General features: G+C 45.0%; 1 protein-coding gene across 1 annotated transcript in view; it reads left to right on the forward strand.

Moving 5' to 3' along the window:
* Positions 1–23,218, forward strand: part of SEMA5A (semaphorin 5A) — a 460,689-nt gene that overhangs the window by 429,567 nt on the left and 7,904 nt on the right. The window contains exon 18 of the mRNA XM_077809175.1: positions 380–535. Coding sequence (XP_077665301.1) covers positions 380–535 — 156 coding nt within the window. The remainder of the gene's footprint in view (positions 1–379; positions 536–23,218) is intronic.

Here is a 23,218-nt window from a genome sequence, read left to right on the forward strand (position 1 = left end):
TGCCTTGAAGGCCTGTGATAAACTTAAGGCAACATAGTTAGACTTTTTATTGCACACTCATGCACACAAGTACAGTGGGGGGAAATGCAATATTGCTGTGATGAACGTAACATCCTGTAGAACATATACAATACTGAACTGTCAATTTCAGAGGGAAGGTTGCATTTTTTGTGGTCTTCGCCATATATGGGACAAATGATCAGCTGATGTGAATTGACATAGCTTCACTGAAGTCAATGGAACTATGCCAGTTTACATGAGCTGAAGATCTGGCATGTATCCTGTCCTTATTTATAGCAAGACATTTAATTTTTCATTCTGATGTGGTTCATTTGCACAACTTATTTCCAATATTTCCCTCTCCTTATAACTAATACAGACAACTGGTCCGACTGGTCTGAGTGGTCTGATTGTGATTCATCTGGAGTCCAGTTCCGTGTTCGTCAGTGTATCATTTTATTTCCGGTGGGCAACCAGTGTTCTGGGAACACCACTGAGAGTCAAGCTTGTATTTTCGATTCTAACTTCATACCAGGTAAGATCATTTACTTTTAAATAAGTGAAATCACTCACAACAACTCTGCTGCACAGTGCAGAAGGGAGCCAAATCACAGAAGCTATGGAAACTGCCTTGGAGGAGCTGTCCAGATGCAAAAGACAGCTGTGCAGGATGCTTCTCATTCCATTCTTTACTATATTTGAGAGTAATGTAGCCTTCCCAAACTCATTTCAGTAAACTTCACTATACTGTGTTCCCATTCGTGTGTTACTGACCTGATCATGTCCCTTTCAAAGTGGTTTCAGATTTTACAAGAATACTGCTGTTCTTGGAGCACAATAGGCATGGCCAGCCCCAGGCATATGCAAAGTGTCCCACCAGACAAAGCCTCTTGCTTTTATGCTGCCCGCTTTTTTGGAAATTGTTTCCCAGAATGCACGCCTGGCACCTTCTAACTTCAAAGATGGATTGTGATGGACCAAATTATAGGGCTATCAGCCTCACATCAATCCCAGACAAGATAATGGAGCAGTTGATACAGAACTTGATGATCAAGAATTAAAGGAGAGTAATATAATTAATGCCAAACAACATGGGTTTATGGAAAATAGATCCTGTCAAACTTAATTGATATTTTTAATGAAATTACAAATTTGGTTGATAAAGGTGTCAAGATTCCTTCACCACTCTGAACTCTAGCGTACAGATGTGGGGACCTGCATGAAAGCCTCCTAAGCTTACTTTTACCAGCTTAGGTTAAAACTTCCCCAAGGTACAAACTATTTTACCTTTTGCCCTTGGACTTTATCGCTGCCACCACCAAACGTCTAACAGGTATATAACTGGGAAAGAGCCCATTTGGAAACATCTTTCCCCCCCAGATTCTCCCAACACTTACACCCCCTTTCCTGGGGAAGGCTTGATAGCAATTTGCAATTTCCTCACCAATTTGCATAGGTGACCACAGACCCAAACCCTTGGATCTTAAGAACAATGAAAAAGCAATCAGATTCTTAAAAGAAGAATTTTAATAGAAGAAAAAGTAAAAAGAATCATCTCTGTAAAATCAGGATGGTAAATACCTTACAGGGTAATTAGATTCAAAACATGGAGAATCCCTCTAGGCAAAACCTTAAGTCACAAAAAGACACAAAACCAGGAATCTGCATTCCATTCAGCACAGCTTATTTTCTCAGCCATTTAAAGAAATCAGAATCTAACGCATCTCTAGCTAAATTACTTACTAAGTTCTAAGACTCCATTCCTGTTCTGTCCCCAGGAAAATCATCACACAGACAGAGAGAGAGAGGCTTTGTTTCTCCCTCCCCTCAGCTTTTGAAAGTATCTTGTCTCCTCATTGGTCATTTTGGTCAGGTGCCAGCGAGGTTATTCTAGCTTCTTAACCCTTTACAGGTGAAAGGGTTTTTCCTCTGGCCAGGAGGGATTTTAAAGGTGTTTAGCCTTCCCTTTATATTGCTGACACACCCCCCAAATCACAGATAGGGTGAAACGCTGGCTGGGATTTCTTCCTGGAGCTCTAGGAGAAAACAGAGCTAATAAGACACATGCACCTCTAAATATACTACCAAGTATATAAAGACTAACAATATTTTCCACATCTCAAGGACGATTTGAACCAGTTGATTCTGGGAAACTTTCACGGGAGAGTGCATTAGCCACTTTGTTAGAAGCTCCTGAGATGTGTTGGATGTCGAAATCAAAATCTTGGAGAGCTAAACTCCACCAAATAAGTTTTTTGTTATTTCCCATGGCGGTATGAAGTTACTGTAGCGCAGCATGGTCGGTTTGCAGGTGGAAACGCCATCCCCAAACAAATGGGCATAGCTTTTCCAGAGCGTAGACAATGGCGTAACATTCTTTTTCACTGACTGACCAGTTGCTTTCCCACTCAGACAGCTTCTTGCTGAGAAACACTACAGGATGGAATTCTTGATCCAGTCCTTCCTGCATTAAAACTGCTCGCACACCACACTCGGACGCATCTGTGGTTATTAGGAATGGTTTGTCAAAGTCTGGGGCCCTTAGCACAGGGCCAGACATAAGTGTCGCTTTAAGCTGGTTAAAGGCCTTCTGAAACTCTTCAGTCCACTGGAGGGCATTGGGCTGTTTCTTTTTGGTTAGGTCTGTCAGTGGGGCGGTGATTTGGCTGTATTGCAGTACAAATCGTCTGTAATAACCGGCCAAGCCTAAGAAGGATTGAACCTGTTTCTTTGAGTTGGGGACAGGGCACTTTTGGATAGCATCCACTTTGGCCTGTAGGGGGTTGATAGTTCCTTGACCCACCTGGTGTCCAAGGTAAGTCACTCTGTTTAGGCCTATTTGACACTTCTTAGCCTTAACAGTTAGTCCTGCCTCCCTTATGCGCTCGAAGACTTTTTGTAGATGTTCCAGGTGTTCTGCCCAGGAATCCGAAAATATGGCCACATCGTCAAGGTAGGCGACTGCATATTCTCCTAATCCCGCTAGGAGATCATCTACAAGTCTTTGGAAGGTGGCGGGTGCATTCCTCAGCCTGAAAGGGAGTACATTAAATTCATAAAGCCCGACCTGTGTGGTGAAGGCTGACTTTTCCTTGGCAGATTCATCTAGTGGTACCTGCCAGTACCCCTTGGTTAAGTCCAAGGTAGAGATGAACTGGGCCCGTCCCAGTTTCTCTAATAGTTCTTCTGTGCGTGGCATTGGATAGTTGTCTTGGCGAGTTACAGCATTTAGCTTATGGTAGTCCACGCAAAAACGTATCTCCCCATCTGGTTTGGGAACTAGAACCACTGGAGATGCCCATGCACTACCAGAGGGCCAGATTACACCCATCTGTAACATATCCTGGATCTCCCGTTCTATAGCAGTTTTATTTTGAGGAGACAACTGGTAAAGTTGGACTTTAATTGGGTGAGCATTACCTGTGTCAATGGAGTGGTATGCCCGTTCAGTCAGTCCTGGGGTGGCTGAGAACGTCAGCATGTAGCTAGTGCACATCTCCTGGATCTGCTGTCGCTGCATACGCCCAAGGGTCATGGAGAGGTTCACCTCTTCCACGCCACCAGCACTTTTCCCTTCGTAGTATACACTTTCAGGCTACTCAGCGTCATCTCCTCTCTGGGCTGTAAACTGACAAACCTTTAATTCTCTGGAATAAAAGGGCTTTCGGTTTGAGGTGGGGAATGCTATGAGATAATTAACAGCTCCCAGGCGCTCCTGGACCGTGAATGGCCCTTCCCACAACGCTTCCATTTTATGGGCCTGGAGCGCCTTTAAGACCATGACCTGGTCCCCTACTTCGAAGGAACGCTCTCTGGCATGTTTATCATACCAGGCTTTTTGCTCTTTTTGATCATCCTGTAGGTTTTCTTTAGCAAGGGCTAGAAAGGTTCAGAGGGTGTTTTGTAGGTTGGTTACAAAGTCCAGAATGTTAGTTCTTGGAGAAGGTGTAAACCCCACCCATTGCCGTTTCACCAACTGTAATAGCCTCTTAACCTTGTGGCCATTTCAAGTTCAAATGGTGAGAACCCTAAACTGGGATGTGGTACAGCTCTGTAGACAAAGAGCAACTGCTGCAACACTAGGTCCCAATCATTGGAGTGCTCATTTACAAATTTACATATCATGGCCCTCAAAGTTCCATTAATTTTCTCCACCAGGCCATTTGTTTGATGATGGTAAGGGGTGGCAACCAAGTGATTCACCCCATGAGCTTCCCAAAGGCTTTCCATAGTTCCTGCCAGGAAATTAGTTCCTGCATCTGTGAGGATGTCCGAGGGCCAACCTACCCTGGCAAAAATGTCTGCTAGTGCCTGGCACACACTTTTAGCCCTGGTGTTGCTTAGAGCTACTGCTTCCGGCCATTGGGTGGCAAAATCCATGAAAGTCAGTATGTACTGCTTTCCTCTGCATGTCTTTTTCGGAAAAGGACCCAGAATATCCACAGCTACTCGCTGAAATGGAACTTCAATGATGGGGAGTGGCTGGAGAGGGGCTTTGACCTGGTTTTGGGGTTTTCCCACTCTTTGGCATACCTCACAAGACTGGACATAGGTAGAAACATCCTTGCCCATTCCCTCCCAGTGGAATGACCTCCCCAAATGGTCTTTGGTCCTGTTCACCTCAGAATTGCCACTAGGACGATCATGGGCTAAGCTCAAGAGCTTGGCCCGGTACTTAGTTGGAACTACCAACTGTCTCTGAGGATGCCAGTCTTCCTGGTGTCCACCAGAAAGAGTTTCCTTGTATAAAAGTCCTCTTTCTACAACAAACCTGGATCGATTAGAAGAGCTGAGAGGTGGTGGGTTGCTCTGTGCCACCGTCCAAGCTCTCTGGATGCTTTCATCTGCTTCCTGTTCGGTCTGGAACTGTTCCCTTGATGCTAGAGACATCAGTTCCTCATTGGATTGTGGACCTATGCTTGGTCCCTCTGGAAGCGATGTAGGAAGCGATGTAGGGGATGGGGCTGTTTCCGTTGACACTGAACTGCTCTCCGCTGGTGCACTATGTTGGGGTTCAGGCTCCGGCTGAGCCTCTTGTGTAGGGTTATCAGCTGCTGCCAGTTCAGGTTCGCTGGGGCCCTCTGGTGTTGGGGTTGCAAGTACTGGGTTCAGTGCTGGCAATGGGTCTGGTGCTGGTTGTTCCGCCGGTTCTGGGACTGGCTCTGTCTGGGTCTCTGGGACTGGATCCACTACTGCTGTTGCAGACATTGGCCTGGGGTCTGGATCCATCACCTCTGACTGGGTCCTGGTAGAAGTTTTCGGAACAGAGCTAGGCATGACGGCAGGTTTAGCCTGGCTGCAGGTGACCATTCCCACCCTCTTGGTTAGCTTCACAGGATTGGCCAAGTCTTCCCCCAACAGCATGGGGATGGGATAATCATCATAGACTGCAAAAGTCCATGTTCCTGACCAGCCCTTGTACTGGACAGGCAACTTGGCTGTAGGCAAATTGAAAGAGTTGGACTTGAAGGATTGAATTGTCACGTGGATCTCTGGGTTGATTAAATTGGGGTCCACTAAGGAAGCATGGATAGCTGACACTTGTGCTCCGGTGTCCCTCCACGCAGTGACCTTCTTCCCGCCCACCCTCACAGTTTCCCTCCACTCCAAGGGTATCTGGGAGATATCTGGGCCTGAGGACCTCTTGTGTGATTCTGCTGCAATGAACTGTAATCTGTTGGGGTTCTTGGGGCAGTTGGCCTTTACATGCCCTGGCTCGTTACACTGAAAACATCGTCCTGCTAACGGGTCACTGGGGCGAGGTGGGTTGTTGGAGAACGGTGTGGTGGGACGATAAAGTGGCTGGAGGGTTCCTTGGGGGGTAGGTGGGGCCTTGGGCTCTCCCCGGTAGTAGGGTGTGGTCTGAGGTTGTCCCTTCTGGTATCCGCTCCCACTGCGACCAGTTTTTTTTTTCTCTGCCATCTCCACCCATTTGGCTCCAATCTCCCCTGCCTCGATTACAGTTTTGGGCTTCCCATCTAGGATGTACCTTTCTATTTCCTCAGGAACACCCTCTAAGAATTGTTCCATTTGCATTAGGAAGGGCAAATTTACTGGAGATTCAACACTTGCTCCTGATATCCAGGCATCCCAATGTTTCACAATGTGGTAGGCATGTCGGGTAAATGACACGTCTGGTTTCCACCTTAGGGCTCTGAACCTCCGATGAGAATGTTATCCCCATTCTGACTCTCACCTTGGATTTAAACAGTTCATATTTGTTCATGTGTTCTTTAGGCATTTCAGCCGCCGCCTCAGCTAACGGTCCACTGAGCTGCGGCCTCAGCTCTACCACGTATTGGTCGGTAGAGATGCTGTACCCAAGGCAGGCCCTTTCGAAGTTTTCTAAGAAGGCCTCAGTATCATCGCCTGCCTTGTAGGTGGGGAACTTTCTGGGATCGGAAGTGGTACCTGGAGAAGGATTGCTAGGGTTTGTTGGTATATTCTGCTGAGCCTTTGCCTTCTCCATCTCCAGTGCATGCTTCCTCTCTTTTTCCTTGTCCTCCAGTTCTTTGGCCCTTGCCTCCATAGCTCTCCTGTGGGCAGCCTCTTGGTTCTTTTCTGCCTCTTTCGCTGCCTCCATTTCTTTGTTCTTTGCCTCCATTTCTCTCCTGTGGGCAGTTTCTAGGGCTTTTTCTGCCTCTTTTGCTGCCTCCAGTCTGGCTAACTCCAATTTGTGTTGTGTCTTGGTTTCTGTCATCTTTGCCTCTCTGTTTTTAACTAACTTTACACCCAAGAGTTAGAAAACAAACAAACAAACAAAAAAAACTTGGCTGGTAAAATTTTGCTGTGCTGTAATATGATACCTACATTCTCTGATAGTGATTGTCAGCCTACAGAAAAATCCTAAAAACAAAACAAAACCCTAACACCTTTGTCTCCAGGCAAATAGGCAGAAAACCCCTCCTGTTGCTCTTAGGTAAAAAAAATCTTCTTCAGATCTGTGAAGACTGGTGAATTTCCCTGCAGGAGTTTAACTACCCTGCCTTTAGGTAGAGAAAACTCCAGCTCACAAAAGACAATTCACTTTTTTCTCTGCTCTGGCCCCAAAGCAGAGGAAAAAAAAAAAAACTCTAACTGCTTTCAGCCGAAAACCTGCTTTCCAGCAGCCCAAAGAAAAAAAAAATCCCTTTTCAAATCTGTGCTTCTGGTTCAAAAAATCTCAAATTGATCTCAAAATGATTTCAAGTTAATCCCACCACTCTGCTACCATGTCAAGGTTCCTTCCCTACTCTGAACTCTAGGGTACAGATGTGGGAACCTGCATGAAAACCTCCTAAGCTTACTTTTACCAGCTTAGGTTAAAACTTCCCCAAGGTACAAACTATTTTACCTTTTGCCCTTGGACTTTATCGCTGCCACCACCAAATGTTTAACAGGTATATAACTGGGAAAGAGCCCATTTGGAAACATCTTTCCCCCCAAAATTCTCCCAACGCTTACACCCCCTTTCCTGGGGAAGGCTTGATAAAAATCCTCACCAATTTGCATAGGTGACCACAGACCCAAACCCTTGGATCTTAAGAACAATGAAAAAGCAATCAGATTCTTAAAAGAAGAATTTTAATAGAAGAAAAAGTAAAAAGAATCACCTCTGTAAAATCAGGATGGTAAATACCTTACAGGGTAATTAGATTCAAAACATAGAGAATCCCTCTAGGCAAAACCTTAAGTCACAAAAAGACACAAAACCAGGAATCTGCATTCCATTCAGCACAGCTTATTTTCTCAGCCATTTAAAGAAATCAGAATCTAACGCATCTCTAGCTAAATTACTTACTAAGTTCTAAGACTCCATTCCTGTTCTGACCCCGGCAAAAGTATCACACAGACACAGAGAGAGAGGCTTTGCTTCTCCCTCCCCCCAGCTTTTGAAAGTATCTTGTCTCCTCATTGGTCATTTTGGTCAGGTGCCAGTGAGGTTATTTTAGCTTCCTAACGCTTTACAGGTGAATGGGTTTTTTCTCTGGCCAGGAGGGATTTTAAAGGTGTTTACCCTTCCCTTTATATTTATGACAAAATATTGTCGTATGTCGTATTACATGTTGATGTAATATACTTAGACTTCTGTATGATATTTGACTTAGTACTGCACCGTTTGATTAAAAAACTAGAACAATCCAAAATTAATATTGCATAAATTAAATTTATCAGGTGATCTGGAAGAAAACATAAAATCATCACTGATAAAGTTTGCAGATGACAAAAAGATTAAGGGAGAGGTAAATAATGAAGAAGATAGGTCACTGATACAAAGTGACCTGGATTGCTTGGTAAAATAGGCAAATGTAAAATTATACATGTAGGAACAAAGAACATAGGTCATTTATATAAGATTTGGGATACTATCCTGGGAAGCAGTGACTCTGAAAAAGATTTGGGGGTTGTAGTGAATAATTAGCTGAACATGAGCTCCCAGTGCGATGTTGTGGTCATAAAATGCCTAAACAGGGGAATCTCAGGTAGGAGTAGGAAGGTTATATTACCCCTGTATTTGGCATGGGTGCAAACCACTGCTGGAATACCGTGTCCAGTTCTGGTGTCCACAATTCAAGAAGGTTGTTGATGAACTGGAGAGGGTTTGGAGAATAACCACAAGAATGATTAAAGATAGGAAAATATGCCTCAAAGAGCTCAGTGTGTATAGCTTAACAAGGAGAAGATAAGGGTGACTTGATCCAATCTATACATACCTGCAAGTGGAACAAAAAAAAAATCATAGCTTTTCAATCTAGCAGAAAAAGTTATGACAAGTTCCAACAGCTGGAAATTGAAACCAGATAAATTCAGACAGGAAGTAATTTTTTAACAGGGAAGGTAATTATCCATTAGAACAATTTACTGTGGGCTGTGATGGATTCTCCATTTGATGGGAATTTTAAAATCAAGATTGGATGTTTTTTCTAAAATTGCTTCTCTAGTTCAAACAGGAATTAATTCAGGGAATTTCTATGTGTTATGCAGGAGGTCAGCTTAGATGATCCCAGTGATCCCTTCTGGCCTTAAAATCTATGAATCTATGAAACTCTACAAATAGCAGAAATGTACCATGTCCCTGTGCATGCTTAACATAGTAAGTAACAATAGTGTCACAAACTGAAGAAAACCTTCTGAACCATCCTGGTCAACAACCCTGACAACCTTCACCAGATGATAAAGCTTCCTTATATACTCAGTGAACAATGTTACCAAATTTTACACAGGTTTGTTCACCACGTGTTCACACTTCCCTGGTATTGCTCCTACCAGACTAATATGAAAAAGGAGCATATTCAAGGAGGGTGGATGTTGCCTTGATGGACATCCTGGCCTTCTTAAACTCTTATGTAAAATTCCTGTGGTATTTAATAAGGGTGAAATCAATGGGATTCTGTAGAAATTAAATATAAGTCTATACATATTATTCTGCAAACCCAAGAGAATTTAATAGGAAGCTAGGTCTTAAAATTCTTAAAATAAGCTTTAGGGTGAGATTCACTAGAGACCTGCTCCTGCTCTCATTTAAGTTAATGAGAAAACTCCAGTTGACTATAATGGAGCAGGATCAGACCTCAGGTGCAGGAAAGAATAGGTGACAGGGTTGGTTTTAAGCCATCTTTACCCCTTCCAAATTCTGAGCTATAGGACTGCTTTAAGTTTCAGAATGTTATTGTTCTCTGGTAAATTCTATGAGCACTATGGCATGGTCTACATTACCAACTTATGTCTGTATAACTGCGTCGCTCAAGGGCGTGGCTTTTCCACACCCCTGATTGACATAGTTATACCAACATACTCCCAGTGTGGACAGTTCTGCGTCAATGGGAGAGTTTCTCCCGTTGATATAGCTACCGCCCCTCGGGGAGGTGGAATACCTATGCTGACAGGATAATCTCTCCCATCGGTGTAGGTAGTGTCTTCACTAAGTACTACAGCGGTGCACTAAGTATGGACAAGTCCTATGCTGTAAGGGAAATTGGTGAACAGCAGTCTTTAAATAAAAAAATCATATTACTTAACTTCCTAAACATTAACGTATTCCTCCTCCAGAATTAGGGGTGAGGTGTCTACTCACCTATTCACCTTACACCTCATCAGCTAATAAACTACGCAATTGAGAACGATGTATAAAAATGGGGCATTTCACACATGTATCAGATTTCCCCAAGTCCCTTCCCTGTCCATCCCTTTTGTTTTTGACAGCTTTGTGGATGTTATATGGTTTAATAAGACAATATGCCATTAACACAGTCTTGAAAAACTGTCATGAAAATTTATGAGTTTGAGCATAAAATTTACTCACGTCTCCTTTACTGTGGTGATTTGATGATGATGATAAATTAATGATACTTTATTAGTCAGAAAATAACTCATCTCAAGAAAAGGATCGAGTAGAACTTTGCCAGGCTTTTTAACCAAATAGTCTTGTACTTCACAGGCACTGGAGGCTTCCCCGCCTTTATATCTGGACACATAGGGCCAGATCTTCTGATGCTGTAAATATGCATAATTCCATGGATTTTAATGGAGATGTGCTGATTTACACCAGCTGGGGATTTGGCTATTCAGTATAATATTCTACATATTCTTTTCATTCTCCTTAGCTGAACGTCTGCATTGCTTTCTGTATTCATTGCCTGAGAGATCTGATTTGTTTTTTTATTTTTCAGAACTTTGGAGATATTCATCTAATTTGAATGACCCTCATGTGTAAAACAGACAACCATATACTATAGCAGTTGCTATGGAAATCATTTCATGCCATGCATTACTATTAGGTTAATAACTGGTCACAACATTAAATATGTTTAGCTGTGCCTCAGGTCTTTAACTCCCACATGACTGCTAAATACCTGATAAGACAATTATATCATGTGTCATTCTTCAACATTTCTTCAGATTTGCAACTGTATTATGTTTCTTATCACTGCTGTCTCTTAAATCCCCAAAACAGTGTGGGTGGCAACACTGTATTGCTATTAAAAATCATCTTTCCCTCTGTGCACATAAAAAAACAGTAGTCTGCCCACAGACAAAATAATGGCACCTTCCTCTGTAAAGTGAAATAGAGTTATGTTTGCTCAGAACAGCAACCTTTTTCCCTGTGACTGAAAATACATGCAGTGCAGAAGCACGATGAGATCAATACATTTAAATGATGTTGGTTTGTGTAACTGTTGTGCAGTGAATAGGAATACATTTGAAGCCAGTAACATTTTTATTTCTCATCCAAAACAAATGAAAAAATCTCAGTGTGAAAAAAGGAGGATTCTGGGAACTCCCACATCGTATTTGTTCATCTTCCTCATGGCTTTAAAACAAGATTTAGTAAGACTGAAATACTATTAGTATCCCAGTTACTAGAATTGAAAATGCACATGGCATTTTGGACCACTCATTTTTTAAAAAAATATGGAATGAGGAATGTTTGATTAATAATAAAATATTTTATTACAGTATTGAAACCACCTCCTCTCTGGCCTTCCCAATTCCCATCCCCCACCCCTTCAGTCCATCCAGAATGCAGCAGCTAACCTCATCTTCCTGCCCCATCCCTTAGACCGGAGGTTCTCAACCTTTTTCTTTCTGAAGACCACCCACAGCGTGCTATAAAAAAAACTACACAGCCCACCTGTGCCACCACAACTGTTCTTGTGCATGTATAGCCAGGGCTGGTGTTAAGAGGTAGAAGCAGGGCAATTGCCCGGTGCCCCACAAAGCTAACTTCAGCCCTGGGTGGTAGGGCTCGGGGCCCTGCAATATTCCTTGCAGTTCTGTGTGGCAGGACTTTGGCTTTCTGCCCAGGGCCCTAATGAGTCTAATGCCAACCATGCTTGGCCAACCCCGTGAAACCTGCCCGTGGCCCCCCCGGTTGAGAACCACTGCTTTAGACCACATAATTCTCTGTTTTTGAATGCTCCAGTTCCTTCCCTGTCACCCACTAAATCAAGTTTGATTCCTGTCCTTGCTTTCAAAGATCTACCCCCAACAACTGCATATCCTCTCTATTCAAACCACCTCTCCCCTTTACTCAGTTATGCCAGTCTCCCCCCATCCCTTTTTTCCCTCCTCTCATGCCTTAGTTTAGACCTTCTTTCACACCATCCCATGTGCCTGGATTGAGGTCTCTCTTCCAGTGTATGAGGTTCCCTCCCCCTTATCATTCAGCTCCCTCCTGAAAAGCTGCTTCTGTGATGCCCACAAAGGCTAATCCATATCAGCATCACACTATTGCCATCCCAGCCTGTTTTTATCTTCCTGTCTTTTGGTTTGTAAACTGCTTTGGGGCAGGGATTATCTTTGACTTATCCAGGCAAATTGCACTATCAGCACATAACCAACAAAAATAATATTTTGTCTGGACTGGTAATTTCATCTTTGAAATGTGCCAAGGTTCATTTCACAGCTGAATGAAGATAATGCAGAAATGGTCTGAGGCATGTAAGATATGCAACGTTCAAGATCTCTGTTCCACATCTACTAGTAAAGTATGTACTTCAGCATAAAATGGAACTGGACATAGAATCAGTTTTAAAGCCAATTCTAGGAGTTGCATCTGATGAAGTGAGTTGTAGCTCACGAAAGCTTATGCTCAAATAAATTGGCTAGTCTCTAAGGTACCACAAGTACTCCTTTTCTTTTTGCGAATACAGACTAACACGACTGTTACTCTGAATTCTAGGAGTGTTGCCCGTGATTCTTTTCTCTATCTCCAGCAATCTTTTCTTGTTGTTAATATAACCCCCCCACACACACCTCAAATAACTCTAAATACCTACCAAAACAATATTGGGGTCTGGGGTCTGCTTAATTGGCTCTCTAAAACCACAAAAGTGTATATTTTGTCTCTGTTCTTGTAGAAATTGTTCAAGAGTTGGCACATGTCCATTCCACTGTAGGTGTGTGCACATCAATGCACACTTGGAAATTTTCCCCTCAGCGATACCTGTCAGGCTGGCATATGCATCTTCTACTACCTCACACTGCTGCACAGTGTTATAAAGGGCCCCCTCAGTTAACTTCTTACCACTCATAATGGTTGATGGAACATGTGTGTTCAAGCCCTGTCACCTCTGTAATAAGTCGACGACACAGAGTGACCCACACCCTAGTTGTCTGAAGTGCCTTGGAGAATCACACATTAGTGCTCTGTTTTTGTAGGGTTTTTAAGCTTCTGTCCAAAAAAGACAGAGTGGCCCGGCTCAAGTTTCTACTAATGGAAGCAGTGCTACATTTGCCCTCAGAGCCTGCCCATTCAGAGTGGGGACGAACCACTTCCACATCTGTTGGGAGCTCTCCCCCTCCATTGGCTGAGCCAAGAGACCTATCTCTGTCTCCAGTACCTACAAAGAGACACTGCAAGTCAGCCAGGGATTCGGTACCTGAGAGTTCAAGATCGTTGGCACTGAAGTCCAGTGGAGACAAAGGCAGTGGAGTGCACTTGAAGAAGAGGCTCTTCCTAAGACAGTCCTCCGATCAAGAGGGTTCATCAACTCCAGAGCCTAGGCCAGGCCCATCAAGACTGACCCCTGAAGTGACTGCTTCTGCTTCATCACTCACAGTACGTTAGAGTCAGGAGTCAATCTTGCTACCATCTATTCTGAAGGATTATGCAGTGGCTTGGAAGCTGCTTAGCCTCTTGACACCAGTTTCCCTGTTGATCCATGTCTTATGGTACCAGTATCTAATATACCAGCATCTAATGTTCCTCTTCTAGCACCAGAACAATATACGGTACCAAAGCTACCTCCAACCAAAGTGTCTCTGAAGATACTACAGACTAGAGGCATGATTTTGCTGGACCACCTTCTCCATGGTCTGACCATCTCTCCCCAGTACCAACAGATTTGACACACCCCCCTTTGTCAGAGGAAGCAGATTCGTCATCAGATTCTGAGGTTGGTTTTTGTGACTACCTGGTTGCATACAGCATGCATCTTTGGGTACCTGTCAAACCTGGTATCCACTGGAACCTCACAAAGACTAATGGTCCAGACATAATTGGGCCCCAGGCCCATATCCATGGCCATTCTGGAATATTTGGGGTTTCCAGCTGGCCTTTAGGTCTCCCCATTCCCCTCATTCTACTGCTTTGGAGAGGCATCAGGAGCAACCACATTAGAAATAGCCAGTGTCCTCTCCTAGTACTGGGTCTGGTACCAAACAAAAGGAAGTCCCCTCAGCAGATCTGCCCATTAAGGAATTAGAGGAAGCTCTACCTCAGCACACTTTGGATTCCTCTTTCTCATCACCAGATGAGACAGTTGTATTGTACTTCTCCCCCACCTGATGATTACAAAGCCTATCAACACTTACTAAGGAGGATGGACGCAACTCTGGATATCCATCCAGAGAAAGCACTGGGTATCCAGCCAGACTTGTGGACTGTGACGGAGTACTACTGAGCCCAACTGTTCCACCAGGTTGGGCTCCCTCACCCTGTCCCGCTAAGCGAGGCCCTCAAGCCTCCTCTAGCACACACACAGATAGCGACACACCCAGCTGCAGAAAGACACAGGACACTGAAATCAGTACTGCATGGGAAGGCTTTCAGCTAAGGAATTGCCCAGCACTCAAGTGCACTCTCCCTCTGGAGAGTAAATCCCAAATTGTATTGTCTTGTGCTGCACCCAGAACTGTACAACGTAAGCTAATTGAAATTCGCCCTATCCCTCACTGTCGAGAGAGATACGCACAGCTTTCTGCTCCCCCACCCCACAGTTGTGAATTACACAAACTAAGTTAAAAACAAAAACAATTTATTAAGTACAAGAGGTAGATTTTAAGTGATTATAAGGGATAGCCAACAATATCAAAACAGATTACCTTAGTAAATAAACAAAAACTGCAAACTGAGCTTAACACACTAGATAGGTAGGATATAAATTAGCAAATTCTCACCCTGAGTGATAAACTGGCTGGCAGACACTTAAGGCACAAGGTGCCTTGGCTTTTCCAGGTTTTCATACACAGGCTAAAGATCCTTTTGGCCTGGGGCCATCACTTCCCACAGTTCAGTCCTTTCCCCTCAGGTGTTTCCACATGCGTTGTTGCAGAGAGAGTGAGGTCCCTCTGATGTCATTGTCCCCCTTTTATCTTCTTCCCACTTGCTGGAAAGCTCTTCTATTGTGACCTGGATCAAACATTTCCCATTGTATGGTGCTATCTCTGATAGGTTTCTATTGTACATAGTTCCTGGGGTAATCCTTGTGCTTGTGTGCATTTCCTCAATAAGCCATTGACATTGTTTGGCCTTTTTACTCTTGTACCTGAAAGGCTGCTTGTGGGTGCTTTCAACCTCACAACATGTTTCAGTAATACATAGAATATCAGGGTTGCAGGAGACCTCAGGAGGTCATCTAGTCCAAACCCCTGCTCAAAGTAGGACCAATCCCCAACTAAATCGTCCCAACCAGGGTTTTGTCAAGCCAGGCTTTAAAAACCTCTAAGGAAGGAGATTCCACCACCTCCCTAGGTAACGCATTCCAGTGCTTCACCACCCTCTTAGTGAAAAAGTTTTTCCTAATATCCAACCTAAACCTCCCCCGCTGCAACTTGAGACCATTACTCCTTGTTCTGTCATCTGCTACCACTGAGAACAGCCTAGAGCCATCCTCTTTGGAACCCCCTTTCAGGTAGTTGAAAGCAGCTATCAAATCCCCCCTCATTCTTCTCTTCTGCAGACTAAATAATCCCAGTTCTCTCAGCCTCTCCTCATAAATCATGTGCTCCACCTCCCTATTCATTTTTGTTGCCCTCCGCTGGACTCTTTCCAATTTTTCCACACCGTTCTTGTAGTGTGGGGTCCAAAACTGGACACAGTACTCCAGATGAGGCCTCACCAATGCTGAATAGAGGAAAATGATAACATCCCTTAATCTGCTGGCAATGCTCCTACTTATACTGCCCAAAATGTTGTTAGCCTTCTTGGCAACAAGGGCACACTGTTGACTCATATCCAGCTTCTTGTCCACTGTAACCCCTAGGTCCTTTTCTGCAGAACTGCTGCCTAGCCACTTGGTCCCTAGTCTGTAGCTGTGCATGGGATTCTTCCTTCCTAGGTGCAGGAATCTGCACTTCTCCTTGTTGAACCTCATCAGATTTCTTTTGGCCCAGTCCTCTAATTTGTCTCGGTCCCTCTGTATCCTATCCCATTTGTAGCCAAATTTCATAACTTCACATACAACAAAAACAAATACAATCCAATGAGATATTAATGTCTAGCAGATCAAGACATTTAGAATGATACCTCACAAGACATATTTTGTACAAAACATATCCTAATTGCATGACAGTGGTGAATATTGGGGTGTCAGGTCGTGGTGAATATGGGGGTGTCAAGGTGTTACACCTCCCCTCTTAGATTACTGCCAGAGGGTTATCACGGACTAACGTGAATGGCAGTGGGCCCAATTTCCTCTTTCCTAGACAGTGCATGTGCTATCATGTTCTCGTTTTCGTTAATGTGCACAATCTCCATATTAAATTCTTTCAGGATTAGGCTCCAGTGTAGCAATTTGGAATTTGTACCCTTGGTTCTGTATGGCTAATTTGTAGCCATATTAAGGATGAATGGTCCGTTAGAATCTTGAATTTTCTATTAAAAAGGTAAGGCCTCAGTTGTTTAACAGTCCACACTATGGCATAGCACTCCTTTTCTATGACAGAGTAATTCTGTACAGTAGGGGACAACTTTTTGCTTAGGAAGGCAATGGGTGCTTCTTCTTGTCCTCCCCTGTTTGCATCAGTACAGCACTCAAGCCAGTGTCAGATGCATCAGTACATAATTCAAAAGTCTTATCAAAGTCAGGGCTGGCTAGCATGGGCTTTGCAGAAAAGAGTGCCTTATCAAAACCTTTCTGACATGCCTCTGACCAAATCACCTTAGTAGGCTGGTGCTTTTTATGTAAGTCTGTGATTGGGGATACAATGTTGCTGAACACCTCCTCCCACCCCACCCCCCCAAAAAAACCCTCCTGTAATAGTTTGCCAAGCCTATGAAGGATTGGACCCGCCTTTTAGTTTGGGGCACAGGCCAATTTACAGTGGTTTCTACCTTAGGAGGGTCAGAGGATATTTGTCGCCCTCCAATCCAGTGTCCTAGATAAGGGACTTTGGCTACTCCTATCTTGCACTTCAAGGGTTTTATGGTTGACCAGCCTCTTTGAGCTTCTTGTGGTCATCCCGTGTTACTGAATACAGCTATGTCATCTATGTATGCCATTGCGAAGCTCTGTAAAACCTTTAATACCGTGTTGAACAGTTTCTGGAAGGTTGAACCAGTATTTACCAAACCAAAAGGTAACACTGAATTCATAGAGCCCTATATCAGTGATAAAAGCAGACTTCTACTGTGCCTCCTCCTCCAGAGGCATCTGCCAGTAACCTCTAGTTAAATCGAAAGTACTGAGGTATTTGGCTTGCCTTTGCACATCCAGTTTATCATCAGTTCTTGGTACACATCTGTTACAGTAACAGCATTAAGTTTTCTTTAGTTCACACAAAATCTTACAGTTCCATCCCTTTTGGGGGCCAAGACCACAGGGGATGCCCACGAGCTGTCCGATTCCTTAATTCTTCCCAGGTCTAACATGTTCTGTATCTCTGTACGAATTTGCTTTTTCACCTTGCCAGTGGCCCGGTATGGCCTAGAAGAGGGCAGGGGGTCATGCCCAGTGTTCCCTCTAATTTTTCCCACCCATGTGCAGAATGAATTTTGTTATGTGCACCAATATGAAGGTGATGTGTCACATAACAAGTCATGTGGCGGGGCTCTGGCTGGGGGTATGGGCTCTGGGGTGAGGCTGGCAATGAGGGGCTCAGGGCTGGGGCAGAGGGTTGGGTGCAGGCAGTGAGAGCTCTGGCTGGGGGTGCAGGCTTTTGGGATGTGTTTGGGATGCAGGAGGGGGCTCTGGGGCTACGGCGGGGAGTGTGGACTCCCCCCAGCACTCTCTCCCCACAGCAGCACCTGGGAGTGCTGCGGCTGCAGGATAAGTGCCCCTCCCCCAGCCACAGCAGGTCCGATCCAGGGGAGGGCTGTGCCTGAGGTCAGGCCAGGCCGCCCAGGCCATGGCTGGGCTGCTCCAGGGCTGGGCCGTGCCTTGGGGCCAGCCCGGGCTGCACTGCCAGCCGCACCTGAGGCGCCGCCCCAGCCATGCCTGGGGCCGGGGCCGGGTTGCTCCAGCCGCGTCCCCTGGCAAGTCCAGGTGCCCCAGATGCGGCAGGTCCAGGCTGCGGGCTGAGTTGGGGCTGGGAGAGGGACGCCCCAGCCGCGGCAGGTTGGGGACTGGGCTAAGTGGGCGCTGGGGGAGGGGCGCCCCTCCCCCGGCATGTCCCCAGGCAGATTGCCTGAGCACCTGTGTGGCGCTAAATAGGCTGCTGCATGGCCATGCAGCTTACAGGGAACTTAGGTTGTGCCCCTTTTGTGAAGATTTTATGGGACAGCAAGTCTCCCTGGCTTGTTGGATAACACGTTGCTGTATTCTTGCAGCACTGACAACACCTCCCCCCCTTCATCCCTTTCGACTAATGTTAATTCTCTACATATTTTAGTGCTTTCCAGAGTTGTTCCATCTTTGCATTCAGCCATCGAATCAGAGTGGGTGGGCCTCAGTTTCCCCTTCCACACAACAGATCATGTTTACTCCAGCCTCCCTACTATGATAGGCTTTGAGCTGGTTCACATGTACTAGTTGCGGAACAGTATCATCATGGGGCTTTTTAACTTGATACGGGTCTTCATTTGCCACTTCTACCACCTCAACGGGCCTCTCCCAGGAGTTTTGCATTTTAAACCTTTTTGCAGGGTTGAGTACCATCACCAAAGTCTCCTATGTCAAAAGTGTGTTTACAAGTATTATCATCATACCATGCCTTTTGTTTTGCCTGACTGTCTTGGAGGTTGTTTTGGACAACTTCTATCGTGTCCTTTAACTCCTTTCTGAACCTCTGAACATACTCAGTCACTGGTTCTTCCCTCACCTCATTGCACCCTTCCCATGAGTCTTTAATGAGAGCGAGAGGGTCCCCTTACTTTTCTCCCATATAAAAAGTCAAATGGAGAAAACCCTGTCGACTCTTGGGGTATCTTCCTGTAAGTATACAATAGAAATGGCAATAACTTGTCCCAACTTTGGCCCCTTTTCTTGGCATACATTCCCAGCATGGATTATAGAGTCCTGTTGAACCTCTCCACCAAACTATTGGCCTGGGGATGATAGGGGACAGTTTTAAGTTGTCTCACTTCACACACCTTCTATAGCTTGTTGAATATCCGTGACAAAGTTTCCCCCCTAGTCAGACAAAATCTTCTTAGGGAAACCCACTCTGCTGAATATAGTGAGAAAAGCTCTTACCACTGTCTCGGCTTCTATATTAGACAGAGCGGCTGCCTCAGGATATCTAGTGGTAAAATCCACCACCACTAAGATATACTTGTTCCCCTTCTGAGTGGGGCGTAGCATAGGACCCACAATGACCATTGCCACCCTCAGGAATGCCTCCTGTATCACAGGTAAGGGACACAGGGGAGCTTTCTGGGGTCCTGCAGGTCTTTTCCTTCCCTGACACACTACACAAGACCTGCAATAATCTCTCACATCGTTCTGTATTCCTGTCCAGTAGAAATTCTCCTTAGCCTGTCATAAGTCCTCTGTACCCCCAAGTGACCAGCAAAGGGACCATCATGCGCTACCAGCATTAATTCCCCCCGGTGCTGGCTGGGTACAACCAATTGCTTATAGAGTTGCCCGGGGCCTGTGTTCCTTCCCACAGAAGCCTCTCTATACAGTTTTGCATCCTCTTCAATAAACTTCTCCTCCACCCTCCTTGCTGGAGTTCCCTCTAGGACACACTTCCTTACACTCTCTAGAGAGGGGGGCTGACTTTTGGTTTCCTGCAATTCCTGACAGCTAATACTTGGGATAATTTCCTCAGACACTGACAACAGCTCTCCAGCCCTGGGGACATGCTGCTTTCAGTTGAACAGAGGCCTGACTCTGCTTCTCCCTCACTCGGAAGCACACTGCCACCCTGCACTGCAGTGCCAATGGAACCCTCACCCACCTCCTCTGTGGATTCTAAGGTTTCAGTGCCCTTCCCCGGGCTTCTCTCTGAGACACACACCTCCATGCTCTCTAGAGCAGGATATATCCGTGGTTCAGCTGCATCAGACTTGCAGCCACCAGTTGGAACAGCCTTCTCACTGACAGGCAATACACTCTCCTCCCCTTACAAGGACCCTACACAATACTACTTCTTTCTGCGAGTTACCACACCTTATGGAAGTAATGTTCCCTACCAACATGTCCACCGGGATGTCCTCTAGCATCCCCACAAGTAAATCGCCTTCCAAACCTTCCCATTCCATACAAACTTACACTAGTGACATGGGGAACCTGTCTGGCCCCATCCCCTTAATGCTGGCCGTTTGGCACGGTAAAGTATTAGCCTCTGGGACAACATTTGGTTGAACCAGAGAGAGCTGAGCCTCAGTATTCCTCCACCCCAGGCACTCTGTACCATCAATCTTGACAACCTTAATGTGTTCGCTGTCTGGTTCACCAGGTCCTATGTCCACCAAGCAGGTGTGGTAAGTTGTGGGGGTACCCTCTGGGGCCTCGGGGCTGAGGACAACTGAGCCAATATGGGTCAGGGGAGGTTTATTTTCCTTCAGTTTGGGGCAATTATGTCTCAGGTGCTCTAGAATTACAGTGGAAGCACCTTCTAGGATCTCCTGTTTTTAAGGGCAGTTTGAGATGGGTATGGGAGGTAAGATTCTGGGAGGGTGAGTGCCCACCTCCTGGCCACCCTCCCTCTCTCCATGGGTAAAGTGGTGACCTTGCTTCCCACCAAACTTAAATCCCTCTGCCTGTGATTTATTTCTAATAGCTGCTTGGGACTGTTCATATTTATCTGCAAAAATAGGAAGTTCAACAGTTTTTACCCTCTTATCCCATAAACACTGTTTTACATCATTGTGACACATATTCAGGAACCTGAGCAACCAGATCACACATTTCTTCAAAGCTTGAAATACCTTTTCCCCTTACCCACTTATCGAGTAAATCTCTCATTTGGTTTACATATGCCACATTACTTATTCCAGCCCCTCTCTTAAGGCTTCTAAATTTTACTCGGTAAGTAAAAGGGGTAATCTGAAACTGTTTTAAAACTATTTCCTTGAATTTACCATAATTGGAAGTATCACCCATTGGCATCTTATTGAATATATTCATAGCTCTCCCAGACAACTTTACAACAAAAGTGGTCATCTTTTGACTATCAAGAATCTCATAGAGCACACACAGCCTCTCAAAGGTGATGAAGTATTCAGCAATGTCCCCAGTCTTACTGATGCAGGACACAACCACTGCCATTTGTGGATTTTTGGAGCAGTGCCCCCCCCCGATGTGGGGTTGTTTCCTCCACTCCATCAAGGCCAGTTCATGCTTTCTCTCATTTTTTCCCCTCTCCTGCATTTCTTTGTCTCTCAGTTCCAGGGCTTTAACTGCCTCTAGCTGCCTCAGTTCCATGGCTTGCTTCTGGGATTTGATTTCTTTGTGTTTCAGTTCCAGGGCAGCTTTTTGGCTGTCTGCTTCTTCTTTGGCTTGCAGTTCCATGGCTTGCTTCTGGGCTTCCATGGCCCTTTCATGGGCTGCTTTTTGTTGGACTTCTTCCGTTTCCTGTTCTTTTATGTGTAGTTGTCTTAATTCCAGCTGTCTCTTGTGCATCTTTTCATTTTCTTAGACCTGTAATCTGTAAAACTCCAACTTTTTGGTAGCTTCACTTTCACTAATTTTCTTATTTTTCTGCCTCTACTTCCTTTGCCCGAAATAAGCAAACAGAAAACAACAAACCACTTTGTAGCCACTTTGTCTGTTCTCTAGGCAACACACTTAAAACTCATTTAAAATCACCACCGGTGTCTCAGAGCAATAAGTGGTGCACATTACCCTGCTCACTGTCCACTGTGATGGGTTGCTTTCCAGTGTGCCTCCTGATGTACTGGGGTACCACTGAGCCTGCCCATCCCACCAGGCTAGGCTCCCTCACCCTGTCCTGCTAAGCCAGGCCCCCAAGCTTCCTCTAGCATACACACAGATAGGGACACACGCATCTGCAGAAAGACAAAGACACTGCAATCAGTACTGCGTGGGAAGGCTTTCAGCTGAGGAATTGCCCAGCACTCAAGTGCACTCCCTGTCTGGAGAGTGAACCCAAAATTGTATTGCCTTGTGCTGCACCCAGAACTGTACAGCGTAAGCTAATTGAAATTCGCCCTCTTCCCCACCATGGAGAGAGATATACATCGCTTTTTGCCCGCCACACCCTCCCCCCAGTTATACATTACACAAACTGGGTTAAAAACAAAAACAAGTTTATTAAGTACAAGAGGTATATTTTAAGTGATTATAAGGGATAGCCAATAGATCAAAGCAGATTACCTTAGTAAATAAACAAAAACTGCAAACTGAGCTTAACACACTAGATATGTAGGTTTCAATGCCAAAAGGAAAAGAGGCAAAAAAATCTAGACCACTTTGGTAGGAAGCTTTGTTCTACCTGAGGTCTCCAATTCAGAATTGCAAACCAGAAGACATAACTGGATCATTACAATGTTAACCTGTGGGATAATATTTTAAAGACAAGAATTCTCCACAGTGGTAGAGGAAGGCAAATTAGTGGCCAGTTTAGATGCGGCTGACTCTGCTGCTCAGCCATGGCTTTGGCCATTACTATTCAGCAGTGTTCATGGCTGCAGTTTTCTGGTTTTCCCCAGAGGTTCAACAGACTTTTCAAGACCTCCCATTTGAGGATCCTTTACTCTTTTCTGAGAAAATTGATGAGAGGCTGCATAGTCCCAAGGATTCAAGGGCAACCTTTGAGTCGCTGGGTATTTATACACTGATGGCAAAAATAAAGCTGTTTTGCCCACAGCAGTCCCCCGCCCCCCTGTATCCAGTTTTCATGCTTTGTACCCAGGACCTGTCCAGAAAGAAGGCCAGAGGTTACAAGAGGTGTCCGGTACCTCTCTCCTCCTCTGCAACTGCCAGCTCATCTAGATAAGATGGGTCCTCCAAACAAGCATTTTAACACATTGGTCGAGGTCATACTACCAGTCCCAACGGTGCCATCTTTTCCCACCCTCTATTTGCCCATCATCTGTCCCATTTCCTAAATGCTTGGTCCTACATCACATGGATCATTGGGTCTTAAGCACAGTGGAAGAGGGATATAC

Source organism: Eretmochelys imbricata, chromosome 2 (genome assembly GCF_965152235.1).
Source record: "Eretmochelys imbricata isolate rEreImb1 chromosome 2, rEreImb1.hap1, whole genome shotgun sequence".
In the NCBI taxonomy this organism is placed as follows: domain Eukaryota; kingdom Metazoa; phylum Chordata; order Testudines; family Cheloniidae; genus Eretmochelys; species Eretmochelys imbricata.